At 39.3% G+C, this 14,968-nt stretch overlaps 1 protein-coding gene across 3 annotated transcripts in view; it reads left to right on the forward strand.

The window, feature by feature from the left end:
* Positions 1–14,866, forward strand: part of NMT2 (N-myristoyltransferase 2) — a 69,310-nt gene extending 54,444 nt beyond the window's left edge. For all 3 annotated transcript variants that reach the window (XM_025445104.3, XM_025445100.3, XM_025445103.3), the window contains 4 exons: positions 2,491–2,661; positions 9,471–9,638; positions 11,113–11,250; positions 11,431–14,866. In XM_025445104.3, coding sequence (XP_025300889.1) covers positions 2,491–2,661; positions 9,471–9,638; positions 11,113–11,250; positions 11,431–11,451 — 498 coding nt within the window. In that variant the 3' untranslated portion in view covers positions 11,452–14,866. The remainder of the gene's footprint in view (positions 1–2,490; positions 2,662–9,470; positions 9,639–11,112; positions 11,251–11,430) is intronic.
* The last annotated feature ends 102 nt before the right edge of the window (positions 14,867–14,968 follow it).

A 14,968-nucleotide genomic window follows, 5' to 3' on the forward strand; every position in this document is an offset into this window, starting at 1 on the left:
CTGCCAGACAAAAGATGTTGATTTTAGTGATTCTGTGGCATAAATAGTGAAGGAGAATTGTACTGCAGAGGACTGTGTCTAGGAAGTTGGCAAGCTTGTTCTTTATATCTGAACATCTGCTTAACAGTTGCACATGTCCTGTAGCTTTCATTAATGAATCTAATTGCTTGATATTGTCGTTACTGAACTAGTAAAAGAAAAAGCAGTTTAATATTGGGGCATGGCTACTTAAAACTTTATTGAGGTCATCCTCATGGCAGAAAATCATTTTTGTAAATGACTTTTTCAATACATTCTTTGTGTATATATAGTCTGGTTTTCCTGTTAGCATTTGGAGATGTATGTTTATTACATTGTATTTGGAAATCACATAGGTTCCATCTTGCCATAAATTTGCAGTGTAGAAATGCTACCAAATACTAAAATTGGCTCAGGGGAAATGGAAAAAAAGAATTTTACACCTGGCTTACACATAAGTGCCAGGCCCAAGCAGTATCATCTTTGCAGAGCTGACAGTGACTTTTTTTCCCTGTCTGTAGCCTTCACCACCCTTACTGAGTAAATGGCTGTGGCTCAAAACATAGGAATTCATTCATTCATTCATTGATTCATTCATTTAGCACATTTGGGCTGTTATTGCCATGCTTGCTTGAGAGGTTAAGCCTTGAGTGGAAGCAAGGACCTCGACATTTCTTGTCCTTTGGCTTTGTGATCCACATAAAAGCTAAAAGTACAAGTTCTCTATTAAATGTTAAGAGCTGGGACACCTGGGTGGCTGAGCATCTGCCTTCAGTTCAGGTCATGATCCTGGGGTCCTGGGATCAAGTTCCACATCGGGCTCCCTGCAAGGAGCCTGCTTCTCCCTCTGCCTATGTCTGTGCTTCTCTCCCTCTTTGTCTCTCATGAATAAATAAGTAAAATCTTTAATAAATAAATAAATGTGTGTTAAGGGCTTACCTTCTCTCAATGTGGTCTACTAAACTGTATTTTAGCTGCATTACCACATCTTTATAGCTTACATAAGTCATAACAGAAAGGCACATAGTAAGGACATTTGGGTCTGTAAATACAAAGAACAAATCTCTCCCTCAGTACCCCCACCACTCAATGATCAGCATTCTTGGTCACGGATCCCTAGGGACCTCAGCACAGCCACTAAGATGGACCAGAGCCAGCACTCAGAATGAGACCTGTTTTCCACCTTGGAATGCTACTAGTCTAGGGGCATGCAGGAACTGTAATGATCTATGTTTAGAGGCAGTATTTAATTTTAAAGTATTTAAAAATAACTTATAAAAGGTAAAGGAGAAGTATTTATATACAAGTTACTTAACACTTAAAATGTATCCACTATTTCTATGGAAAAAATCAAGCTAACTAGAAAAATGGAACTGTATTGCTAAGTTTTTAATATTTTGTACAAACAAGCACTTCTAGTGGGTTTTCTCACTTCTTGGCTCAAGTGTCCTGGTTTTTGGGCAGTTCTTGTGTAGCTGAGTGATATCTGGAACTCTTTTGAGGACACAGTTGAACAAATCCTCATGGGGACCTGTCCTGACCTTTAGGTTATTCTGGTCCTCGTAGAATACCATAGAAATTGTTATGCTCTGAAATGACGGATTTGAATGTCTGTTCGAATCACCTTTTTAAATCAAAAGATAGCATGGGAAGCCAGAGGCCAGTACTCGGCAAGCTAGCCATTACCGTTTAGAAAATACTTGGCTGTTACAATGCTTGTCCTCCCCACTCAGAACAACATGATTTACTTTTATGTCATTTTTGTTGCTCACAAGACTAACATAGCTACAGCCTCTTTTTTTTCCTTAAGGATTTTATTTATTTATTCATGAGGGACACAGAGAGAAAGAGGCAGAGACATAGGCAGAGGGAGAAGCAGGCTCCATGCAGGGAGCCCAATGTGGGACCCAATCCCGGATCCCAGGATGACAACCTGAGCTGAAAGCAGATGCTCAACCACTGAGCCACCCAGGCGTCCCTAGCTACAGACTCTTCACGAGCCATTGAATAAAATAAGCTTCTCAGCCATTTTCACCTGCATCTTCAACATGTCAGGGCACTTGTAATGCACATAATTCCAGAACACACGCTAAGATCATTTGGCCCTGCAGTGGAGGCTGTGAACATTCTTGGCTTCGGTACATAGATTGGTGTGTGCCCTGACTCGGTCGGAGCAGCAGCTCTGTGGGCAGTGCTGACCACTGACCCAGCACACAGATAGAAGGTTCCACACGTTGTCTAATATATTCTGCCTCAGTGCTTTTCATCCTAATGTGTCAACAGCTCCCTGGGGACTCTTGTGACATTGCAGATCCTGACCTGGGAGGTTGGAGAAGAGGAGGGGAAGCCAGGATTTGGCAGGGCTCACAAGCCCCCCTCTCCCCCACCAGGGGACGGCCACACAGCTGGCCTGCCTTTCCCTCTTATGACAAAGGTCACCTTCCCACTTTATTTTGTTTTCACCACAACAAGGCTACCAAGACGTCGGGCCTGAGACCCATGGAACCCAGGGACGTCAGAGCAGTTCGAGACCTGACCAACACTTACCTGAAGCAGTTTCACCTCGCCCCGGTGATGGATGAAGAGGAAGTAGCTCACTGGTTCCTCCCCCAGGAGCACATTATTGACACATTTGTCGTGGAGGTAAAGAGGAGGTGCTAAGACACCACACAGAAGTACAAGACTGCCCTGAGGTTGAGTCTGTTTTCTGGAAGAATCAGAGAGGGCCCCAGCCTTTTCCTCTGTCTCTGGGATGCTACTTCCAAACTAGATCTCTCTGCTCGCCCCGATAGAACCAGAATTTCTTCTTATGGTTCCCATCCCCAGAGAAGAACAGTTTTTGCTAGTTATTCGTGGGAAATCAGGATACTTTTGTGTTGGTACTGAGGTGATTAATTGCTTGGTTCGGTTTTGAGAAGGCTGGATTGGGATGGCCTTATCTGAGGCAGATGCTTTCCAGAGCTTAATATCCTTGGGTATTTCGTGAAGCTGGTTTGAACAGAACGGCTTTCAGTTGAGATGGCACAACTCAGCCACTCAACCCTAGTTCAGGGGAAGGAAGGAGAAATAACAGTCTAGATTTTCTGATTATTGATTGGATGAATTTAGCGTAGTGCTTCTTAAGCCTTTAAAAGAAAAAAAAAAAAAAGCTTGACATTTGTTGTTCAAATGGTATTACACATAGAAGCTCTTTAGACTAAAGTGGGATTTGGTTCAAAAGTTGAGATTAAACCTGGTAAGTACCTGGGGAGAGCGAGAGTGAGGAGGCCGTGTGGGAGTTCCGATAGCAGTCCTTTCACCATTCATTGTGAGCACTGAGCTGTAAGTGTCTTTTCAACATTTGTCAGGCATCAGTCTGGATATAGGATGACAGCCAAATTAGGGCAGAAATGGTAGAACAGACACAGTGAATTCCGAGGACGTTCCTGGGCAGTCTTTGTTTTCAAGCTCTTATTACTAGAACAGCGCTAGAGTGCACATCTTAAAGCACAAATTTTTATGCACTTGTGGTAAGTTTCTCCAGGGCAGCAGTTCTCAAAGTTTTTCATCTCAGGACTCCTTCACCTTCTTAAGAATTATTAAGGACCCCAAAGAGCTTTTATTATTTGAATTATATTTACAGATACTTATTACATTGAAAACTGAAACAAAAATTTTTAATATTACTATTTTATAAATCAGGTAGGGAAAGCCAAATATTGTATCATCTCACTTATATGTAGAATCAGAAGAAACCAAAAATCACAGATGCAGAAAACAGATTGACAGTTTTGCTGTAGGGGTGGGAGAAATGATTGAGGAGGGAGGATCACAAGGTATGTTTCAAGTTATAAAAAAGTCATGGGGATGCAATGTACAGATGGTGACTATAGTTAAGACTGTGTCGCATATTTGGAAGTTGCCAAGAGTGCAGACCTTAAAAGTTCTTAACACAAGAAAAAAAATTGTTACTACATGCAGTAATGGATTTTAACTAAGCTTATTATGATCATTTTGCAATATATACAAATATTGAATCATTATCTTATACATGTGAAAGTAATATAATGTTATATGTCAACTGTATTTCAGTTTTAAAAAAGAATATTTGAAAAAATATATATTATTTCCTTTAATAACAATATAACAATAATAAACAGATTACCTAAATAACATTTTTTATGAAAAATAACTTTTCCAAAGCAACAAAATTAAGTATGGCATGTTTTAAATTTTTGCAAATCTCTTTAATGTCTGACTTACTAGAAGACAGCTGGGCTCACATATCTACCTCTGCATTCTGTTTATTGTGATATATAATTTTGGTTGAAGCATGTGAAAAAAAATCCTTCCCGTGAAGTCTTGAAGATACGGAAAAGAACAAGTATATTAGTAGCTATTCAGATCATTTTGAGTATTCCCAATCTGAAAGCATATTTAATGAATTTTCCGTACCCTGTTAGATTAAAATCCATTGTCTGTCTGGTCCTTTCATCATTCCTTTACCAGTGAATGAGTCTGTAACGTATATCGGTCATTTGGAAAATAACGGCTCATTGAGCTAGAAAGATCTTCCAGATATTAACAGTTCATATATAAGATCAAAAAGTCTCATTCATTGATATTTCAACCATTGTCCTCAAAAAAGTATATAATATAGTTCATGGTGGAAGATACTTTAAATTGCACCCTGAAAGCTCAAATTTTATCAGTGGCAACAAATCCCGCCAATATTTTCCTTGAAGTGATAGACTCATATCACTGATTTTCAAGATGTGCCAGATACCCAAGTCTGAATGACCATAGTATGCTAGTCCTACTTTGAAGTGGTGTTCTGTGAAAAAAGTGGCTAGTTCAGCTCCCAGCTCCATCACCAACGGGCTTCTCTGAGACAACCTTTATGATTCAGTACGCAAAGAAGTGCTCTGTGTGTGTGTCCTTCCGTGGCATCACACAAGATGTGAAAAGGATGAGCTCTGGAGTGTCGAGTTAGTACAGTTAATAATTCTTAATTTAAAAAAATAATTCTTAATCAAGGACATGCTTAAGTGGAACCTTTTTTTTTTTAATCCATGAGGGTTTGGTGGTAAAGAATAAAAAGACCACCAGGGGTACCACCATTGCTTCTGCCATCTTCATGCAGATGTCCACGTGGTGAACAAGGCAAATAACTTGGTAGTGCTGGTATGAAAATCATTTTGATTTCTCAGACTTCTGGAGGGGTCTCAGATACCCCACGGGGTTCACAGACCACATTTTGAGAACTGCTGCCCTAGTGTCTATACTCAGGGCGAACTGCTGAGGCTGAGGATCAGATGCATCGCTGACGTTACTTAGAGCTGGCCATAGAGCTCACCAAAGTATCTCTTAGCAGACTGTGTCCTCAGTAACATTTGGTTATCATCAGACTTTAAATTTAGGCCACTCTAATGGGTATCAAATGATAGTATTGTTTTTCATTTGTATGTTCTTATTAGTAATGAATGAATTTGAACATCATCTCATAAATCTGTTAGCCATTTTATGCCAATCATATATTTGCCTCTTTTTCTTTTTAACTGTAATATTATTGATATCTATTGGTTCTTCCATATGTTGAATACTGATATTTGTATTGTGTGCTATTTCTGGGTTCTCTCTTCTGTTCCACTGGATCTCTGGTGTCTGTTCCTCCACCAATACCACTCTGTCTTGGTTACTCTGGTTCTAAGTCTTTTTTTTTTTTTTTAAGATTTTATTTATTTATTTTTGGGAGAGAGAGAATGAGCATAAGCCAGGGGGAGGAGCAGAGGGAGAAGCAGACTCCCCACTTTCCTGTTACGGTATAAGCATGTAGTTCTGTAAATGTCCTTCCCTGCACTGCTCTAGCTTCATCCTACAGATTTTGGTATGTCATATTTTCATTTGGTTCTATGTATGTATGTATATATGCATGTGTTTATTTATTTTTAAAGATTTTATTTATTTGAGAGACATGAGCAGAGGAGAGGGGCAGAGGGAGAAGGAGAAAGACTCCCCGCTGAGCAAAGAGCCTAATGTAGGACTTGATCCCAGGACCCTGAGATCATGACCTGACCCAAAGGTGGATGTTTAACTAACTGAGCCACCCAGGTGCCCCTGTTTTGTTTTGTTTTGTTTTGTTTATTTCTTTTGAAACTTCTCCTTTGAGCCTTGGATTCCTTAGAATTCTGCTGTCAACTTTGACCTGCTCAGAGATTTCCTATTGACTTCTAGTTTCATTCCATGATGGTTGGAGAAGACACTGTATGATTTCAGCTCTATTAAGGTTCTTGAGGTTTATTTTAAGCCCATATGGTCTGTTTTGGAGAAGGTGTGTGAAATGTATAATCTCTTTTCAGGTGGAGCATTCTATATATGTCATTTACGTCTTATTGTACTCAGATTTTCCGCCTCCTTGATGATTTTCTTTCTAGCAGCTCTGTCAGTTGATGAGAGTCCCCAGCTATGATTTTGGACTTGTCTATTTCTCCTTCCACCTCTCTAAGGTTTTTTTGATGTACTTTGAGGGTCTTGTTTGGTACTTATACATTTAGGACCTTTGTATCTTCTCAGGGGATCCATCTTTGTACCAGCATGTAATACTCCGCTTTGTCTCTAGTAATTTCTTTGCTATGAAGTCTTCTTTATTGGATATAAATATAGTCACTCCTACTATTTTAAAGATTTATTTATTTATTTTAGAGAGAGAGAGAGAAAGAGTACATGTGTGCATGCAGTAGGGGAGAAAGAGAGAGAAACTTAGGCAGACTCTTCCTTGAGCCCCATGTGGGGCTCAATATCATGACCTAAGCCGAAACCAAGAGTCAGAGATGCTTGACCAGCTGTGCCACCCAGGTGCCCTGTCACTCCTACTACTTTAAAATTAATGTTTGCATTAATTTTACTTTCACAGCCCTTTTACTTTCAGCTTATCTACATCATTGAACCCAAAAGTTTCTTATAAACGGCTTGCAGATGAACCATGTTTCTTTATCCACTCCACCAGTCTTTCTTTTGATTGGTATATTTAGGCCATTAATTTTATAATTACTGATGGGCTAGAGCTTAAATCTGCCATTTTATTATTGGTTTTCTCTTTGTTTCCTCTGGTTCTTAGTCCTCTTGTTTCTTTTTCCTTGCCTTCCTGGGGGCTACTTGACTATTTCTTTAGGATTCTCTGTCTTGATGTATTTATGGTGCATTTGAGTGTATTTGTATAGTTTGCATGATGGTTGCACCGAGTATTCCTATATATAGGAATATGTGACTTATCACAGCCAACTGGTATCAACATTTTACCACTTCAGGTGACCTTACTTCCATCAGATCCCTTTATCTTCTTGACTTTTAAAAATTGTCTTGAGTATCAGATGGTGTTAGACCTTGTGTTTCAGTCATTAAGTAGATTTGTAAAACTTATGAGGATAGTTTAGAGCATGTATCAAGATTCCTGCTCTATTGTTCCTTCTTCCTGACACTCTAAGATTCGTTGTATTATTATTGCATTTCTATTTGGAGAATGTCCTTTGGCCAGTCTTAAAGGTATGTTTGCTAGCCACAGATTCTTTTAGTTCCCATTTGAGAATGTCCTTATTTCTCATTTCTCCTTCATTCCTGAAGGATCGTTTCACCAGATGCAGAATTCATGGCTGATTGTTCTTTTCCTTCAGCACTTAAAATATTGTGCCTCTCTGCAGCACCTGGGGGGCACAGTTGGTTAAGGTTCAGTTCAGGTCGTGTTCTCAGGTCATGAGATAGAGCCCCATGTGGGGCTTTGCACTCAGCACAGAGTCTGCTTGAGATTCTCTCCCTCTGCTCCTCCCCCCATTTATGGGCATTTGCTTGCTCTCTCTCTCTCAAATAAATTATTAATTTTAAAAAATGTGCCACTGGGGCACCTGAGTGGTCAGGCAGTTTAACCATCCAACTCTTGATCTCAGCTGAGGTCATGATCTCTGGATCCTGAGTTCAGGCCCCGCATTGGGCTCCGCACTGGGCGGGCAGCCTACTTTAAAAGAAAAAAAGAAAAAAAAAAAAACGTGCCACTTCCTTCTGGCCTCTGTGTTTTCAGGTGAGAAATCCACTGTCATTTGAATTGGTATTCTACTATTGGTAACGCCTTGTTTCTCTGTGACTGCTTTGAAGGCTTTCATCTTTAGTTTTCAGAACTTTAATTAGGATGCATCTTGGAGTAGACATCTTTGGGTTTTTCCTGTTAAGGTTCGCTCAGCTTCTTGATTCTCTTGTGTATGTTTTGCCAGATCTGGCTTTCACTTATTATTTCGTCCGCTTTCACAGTCCCCACATTTCTCTTTCTCTTCTGGGACTCCAGTGATAGGAGTGTCTGCATCTTTTGTTACTGTCCCACAGATCCCTAAGACTTAATTCATTTTTTTTTTTTCAGTTTCTTTTCTCTCTTTTGTTCAGACTGGGTAAATTCTACTGAATTCTTCAAGTGCAATGATTTCTGTCATCTGTCCTCTCCACTCCACTCCTGAGTCCATCCAGTGAGTTTTATTTTTCAGTTTCAATTTTTTGAGTTGAACATCCTTATTGATACTGAATGTTTAGGTCTTTAATTCATCTCAAATACTAAAGCTGCTAATACAGAGCAGTAGAGAATCACTTTAGTGAAATGTGAATTCCTCAGTGTCTGGGGGTGGGAGGAAAGGTTTTGTAAATCAGGAGCATTCAAAAACTGGATAATGCATCCATATAGAATTTTCTTTTCTGCTGTAAGAAATATTAGCAAGAGCATACTTGGGGTATAGCCTCTTCAGCTGTATAATTCAGGCAGATCATAGTTTGAGTTGTAGGCCGACTGCATAGGCCACCACAGCTAATTGAAGCAACCCAAACAATACTGACTCACTTCTTGTATTGAAAGGTGTCCCAGCAATGATGAAACCAAGACCTCGTTTGCATCTCTTTTAATTTTTGGTAGCTTCAGATTCACAGGTGCATGTTGGCAGTACTGATGCCTTTCACAAGTTTCTCGAAACGGCTTCCAGATTTTATCCAACTTCACTTTATGCTGATAGAATTCTGGCTTTGTGCTAAGATGTTATTGTGATATAGTATCTTTTAGTTGGAGATGGCAGCGTTCTAATCCCTGGAGCTCTTGTTTCTGCAAAAACAGTGACTCCACTTTCATCCCTGTTCTATAGGTCTAGAGAGACTCATTAGTCAGGCTAAGGGAGAACTTTCCTTTCAGAACATTCTGCTTCTTAAGAACTTTATGCAAACTGCCAGCTAGCGCTAGGCTAAGAAAAGTACAACTCCATGCTCTTCTCAGGCTCTACCCAATGTATCCCAAGGGCCCCGACTCCAGACTGCCAAGAGAGAGGTAGGAGCTATTGCTTTTTGTTCTAACAGAAAGTTACAGTACAAGTCAAAAATTAAGAAGTGAGCTGAAATGCATGGATGCAGTTTGTTTTGGAAGGTATTGACCTGACCTGACCTTTGTCCTTTAGAACTCCAGTGGTAAACTAACTGACTTCCTGAGCTTCTACACACTCCCCTCCACGGTCATTCACCACCCTGCTCACAAGAGCCTCAAAGCTGCCTACTCCTTCTACAACATTCACACGGAGACTCCCCTGCTGGACCTCATGAGTGATGCGCTCATCATAGCCAAGTTGGTAAGCGACTCATCCTTTTTGTCCTGTGTGTTTCTCCACACATGTGTGCCAAAGTATGTAAAACCTCTTACTGTATCTTCTCCCGCATAGGTGCAATTCATTTGAGATATGTTTTATTGTTGACCATCAGTCAAAGGAAGAATTATAAGAGTTTCTTTTAAAACTTCAGAGACTGTTGACATCATTGATTCTATTCCAACTTAACCAAAAAGACATTTTGTGCAAAGTAGAAACTTTTAGCTCTAATAGAGGAATGCATGGAACCTGTGATACAAGGAATATAGGGAAAATACATGGTACCTTGATATAAGGAACATACGTGTTTGGGTGGCAGTGAATAATCAGCAACAATAACCCTTTTTGAACTCAACTAAATATAAATAGTCTCTGAATTTTATTTTTAAAATAAAAACAAAGATATTTAAAATAAAAGGAATTAAATTCAAAAATGGGTCATACTATATTTGCAATATCTTTCTCTTGGTGTAGTAGTTGTTAAATTCTTGCTACAAATAAACTTTGAGAAGTTGTAGCTGTTATTTCAATGTAATTATTGAACATGAGGAAATATTATTCATGAGAAATTGTGAACAACACATCAAAAGGATCTTCTTTGAAAACTGAAAAAAAATTTTTAACATAGTACTTTTGGATCTCCAAATCAACATTATCCTCTGATTCTTTGATCCTATTGCTCTTTTTCAACTACTTCCTCCAAAAAAGGTCAGTAATAAATTATTTAAGGTAAAACGCCTGAGAAATAGAAATCTATTACCCCATTTTATATAGTATTTTTACCTGACATTTTCAAGAAATTCAATTTTTACTATTTAAAATTTCACTAAATTTATTTCCCAGCATCAGCCCAAGACAAGTACACATTTAAAGTCTTTAAAGCTGTGGCTCAGTCAGAACTTTGAAAAGCCAATAACAGTTCTGGAGATGGAGACTTCTGGCCAAATGTTCCTTCTAAAACAGGGATAAAATATTCTCTGAGATCCTAATAGATTACTTTGTATTAGTGTTAGCCAACATAGTACAGATTTTGATTTGAAATTTTTGGGTGATCTTCCTGACTCTGTCAGACTCACTATTTTTATAAGACAGTTTTGGTTTTTTTTTAAAGATTTTACTTATTTATTTGACACAGAGAGAAAGAGCACAAGAAGGGGAGTGGCAGAGACAGAGGGAGAAGCAGACTCCCCTCTAAGCAAGGAGCCCAGTGTGGGGCTTGATCTCAGGACCCTGGAATCGTGACCTGAGCTGAAGGCAGATGCTTAACCAATTGAGCTCCATGTGCTCCTATAAGACAGTTTTAAACTGAGTTCTTAGCCTGTACATAGACTGTAGACATTAAACCTTATTAATGTGTAGTCAAGCTATTAGTAGAGGAATTGTTACACTGAAATATATAATATAGAAAACACTCCAGTCCTTTGACATTTAAAATTTGAAATTCTTTTTCCACTGGCAGAAAGGATTTGATGTTTTCAATGCACTAGATTTAATGGAAAATAAAACCTTCTTGGAAAAACTCAAGTTTGGTATAGGAGATGGCAACTTGCAGTATTACCTGTACAACTGGAGGTGTCCAGGAACGGATTCTGAAAAGGTAAGTGCCGTGGATACACACCCTTTATAAATGTAATAAACAGACCAAGGAAATCCCATGCTTGCTGCCCTTAGGACTATTAAGATGTTTTTAGCTTTTAAAAAATACTGAGCCATTGTGGTACAATTTATTTTTTCTTGCTTACCTGTTCTTACCATTCTGTTTCTCCCCTCCCTTTAGGTTGGACTAGTGTTGCAATAGATGGATTATTTCTATTTCTAGAACTCGGACATCATCACTTGTTAATACTCTATTTAATGATTCCTGGAACTGCCATTCCAAAGAAGAATAAAAGCACAACTTAATGAAATCGGCGTAGTCGGTAACAATCAGAAAAGATGAAAAAAAACCACCCATACGTGACCAATAGTACATATTTCTAGCTAGAATGTTAACAGTCTTTTTTTTTCACTGTTTACCCATTTGTAGAAGGGATGAAAAGGTAGAGAGAACACATTCCTCTAATTTCCAGACTTTTGGCTGTCTCTCACTGAAGAGAAGGTATTTTTCCACTCTCTAGAAAAGGGACTGTTTTTCTATGGTCTGGACGGAAGTCACAGAATTGTGAAGGAAGTCTTTGCTCTTACGTGGAGATAAACTGCTGCATTTCTATGTATTAAGTGTTGGTCTGTTCGTCCATGTAACAGAATGAAGGATCCATTTGGAAAATTGGTGCTTCCGTCACCTTACGCGCTGTCACTGGGAGCATTTATGGAATCAGCACTTCCGTAGCCCAGTGACAAGTAGGTGGATGTTTAAGTTTAGAGGGAGATAAAAATGTACTGCTGACTGGTAAGTACATTTCTTTCTCCAGAAGCAGTATTGCCAAATAAATAAACACACAGATTTGTACTTTGGTCTTCAGCAGGTCCCGTAGATTGGTTCAAAACTCAAATTTTGTGTGCAGATATGTACAGAGTCCACACCCGTGACCGACTCAACTTTGCAGCTGCCGCACACATTCGTGTCTTCTCAGCGGCAGCAAGAGATGTGAGGCAAAGACAATAAAAGCTGTAAAGTCAAAAGAAATGCTCAGTGGAATTATTAGTGCTATCAGGACATTGATAGTTTGAATGTTTTTATTACTTATGCAAAATTGCACATAGTCCTTTATGCTGACTTTAAGTTATCATGAAAGCTGTCATGCTAATGGAAAATGTCTTATTTGTAAATAAGTATTCCTAATTTTGTTACTGATGGTGTTTTTATCTAGAACTTGAAAACCCAGGTTTCCCAGTGTACATATATATGTATATATTGCCAGTAGTCAAAGGAATGGGGAGAACATGCTGAACGAGGCCACATGAAACTGGCTTTGACTCAAAAACCAGAGTAGACACTTCTCCCTGCCTTTATAATACCAGTGCCTAGGCTCTTCAGTCCAGAAAAACTTAATTTCAGACAACATGATGGCCTTTCCTTTACGTTCTAAGTGGTCAAATGAAACCAGTCAGATCTCCTATCAGGCAGCAGCTAGCAAACTATGGCCCATGAGCTCAGTCCAACCTGTCACCTGTTTTTGTACAGCCCACAAGCTTAGTTTTTACATTTTTGAATGGTTGTTGGGTGTGGGGGGCGGTAATCAAAGTAATGACATTTTGTGACATGTGAAAATTATAGGACATTCAGATTTCAGTATGCATAAACTTGTTTTTTTTAAGATTTTATTTATTTCTTCGTCAGAGACACACAGAGGCAGAGACACAGGCAGAAGGAGAAGCAGGCTCCCTGCGGGGAACCCAATGCAGAACTCGATCCCCAGATCCGGGGATCACACCCTGAGCCAAAGGCAGATGCTCAACCACTGAGCCACCCAGGTGTCCCTCAGTATCTGTAACAGTTTTTGTTTTGTTTTTTTTTTTTAAGATTTTATTTATTCATGAGAGAGACAGAGAGAGAGAGAGAGAGGCAGAGATGCAGGCAGAGGGAGAAGCAGGCCCCATGCAGGGAGCCCGACGTGGGACTCGATCCTGGGTCTCCAGGATCAGGCCCTGGGCTGAAGGCGACGCTAAACCACTCAGCCACCCGGGCTGCCCAGTATCCAGTTTGATTGGAACACAGCCACACTTGCTTACGTATTGCCTGTGGCTGCTTCACACTGGAAAAGGTAGAGCAGAGTTATTCTGACAGAACTGTGTGGCCCAGAAGGCCTCAAATATTTAGTGTCTGGCCCTTTACAGAAAAAAAAACAACAAATTGTTGACCCTGACTTACACTAAAGAGCTGAAAGCCACTCTGCACCCTCCTTACCCTCATCGTAAAGACAAACCCACAGCTGTGACCACCACTAGAGGGCATACGGGGACCCCACCCGTAGTGCGTGATTAGGACAGTTGACCTTTCTGAGGACCCAGAGAGGACTTCTCATATAAGACCATTCAGACTCTACCATGTTACCTTCTTTCTTAACAGGAGGAGAGTGGCCTCGGAAGCAAAACTGAACCAATTCACCAAAACACCAAGAATTAAATAAATGGGATTTTAACTTAATCTGGAGTCAGGGATCTAGTTGAGAATTCTGTTGCATTCATTTTTACGGCAGTCTTAGATGATGTAGGTTTTCAGATCATTGCCGAATTGCCAGTCAGAAGTTTTATCACAAGCTCACCTTGTGATGAGACTGTGGGCACTTTTCATTTGTTTACATAATTCTAGTTGTAAGAGAATTCAGATTCTTTCCACAGTCACTTTTAAATACAGTAATAGTGTATTTCCCTCTTTGTGATTTAGGCAGATTACTGATGAACATTTCAAAACTGAAGACTGGTAAAATTGCTTGTGTTTATAAAAGTTATTAGAACTAAATTCCACTGCAATATACACTGTCTTACAGATTCAAAAAAACACTGTCCTGCCTTGTCAACAGTGGAAATGCTCTATTTCATAAAGTAGCTTTCCCTCCCTGACCTTCTTTTTTTAGCCAAGATGGTATTCAGTAACATTTAAATGAACAGAGGTGGCCTATTCCCAAGAGTCAGCCAGAATTTAGGCTGAAAATATATTTTAGCAATCCAGTACCTCCCCCACTAAATTACTAAAGGACTTTTCCGAACACATACTGTAAATAGCAGATGCTTTAACAGACATAGAGCATTGATTATGCTCCATTTCCTAACATAAAGAACCCCAGCCATTGCACAAACCCATCTCTGAGGCCTCAAGCTCCTCAGTTTTTTCATTCTCTTCCTGCCTCATTTGACCTAATTATCAGCATTCTTTTTACCCATGCTGGATTTCCAAGGAGATGAGTTAACCATGCAAAGGGGTGAATTTCAACTATTCACAATAACGTATCTGGGTTTTTCCTATAAACACTTTTCTCCCAAGTTCATGCATATGCCTACCTACAAAGAAAATCAAATCAACAGTAAAAAAAATTCTGAATGTATTGCTTGTTTAGTATCTTTCTTTTAAAACTGATCAATCTGCAATCCAGTTTCATCTGCATTACTCACGAGAACCTTTTTACTGTGGCACATTTTCCAAGTTTGATAGAAAGATGTCAAGTGTTGTGGGATACAGAATTTCTTGCTTACAAGCACTGTACCAGCCTTTTAAAAAGTGAATTTATACAAGCATGGACATTAGCTTCAATAAACTTTTGTTTTGATATTCATATTTTTTAATATTTTCTGCACTTAGTGTTTTTAAGTGTCAGCCTATTTATACAAAGTCTTACACCTAAGGAAGGAACATTACAAAAAGCATCCCGAGAACA

The sequence above is a fragment of the Canis lupus genome, chromosome 2 (assembly GCF_003254725.2).
Source record: "Canis lupus dingo isolate Sandy chromosome 2, ASM325472v2, whole genome shotgun sequence".
NCBI lineage: Eukaryota > Metazoa > Chordata > Mammalia > Carnivora > Canidae > Canis > Canis lupus.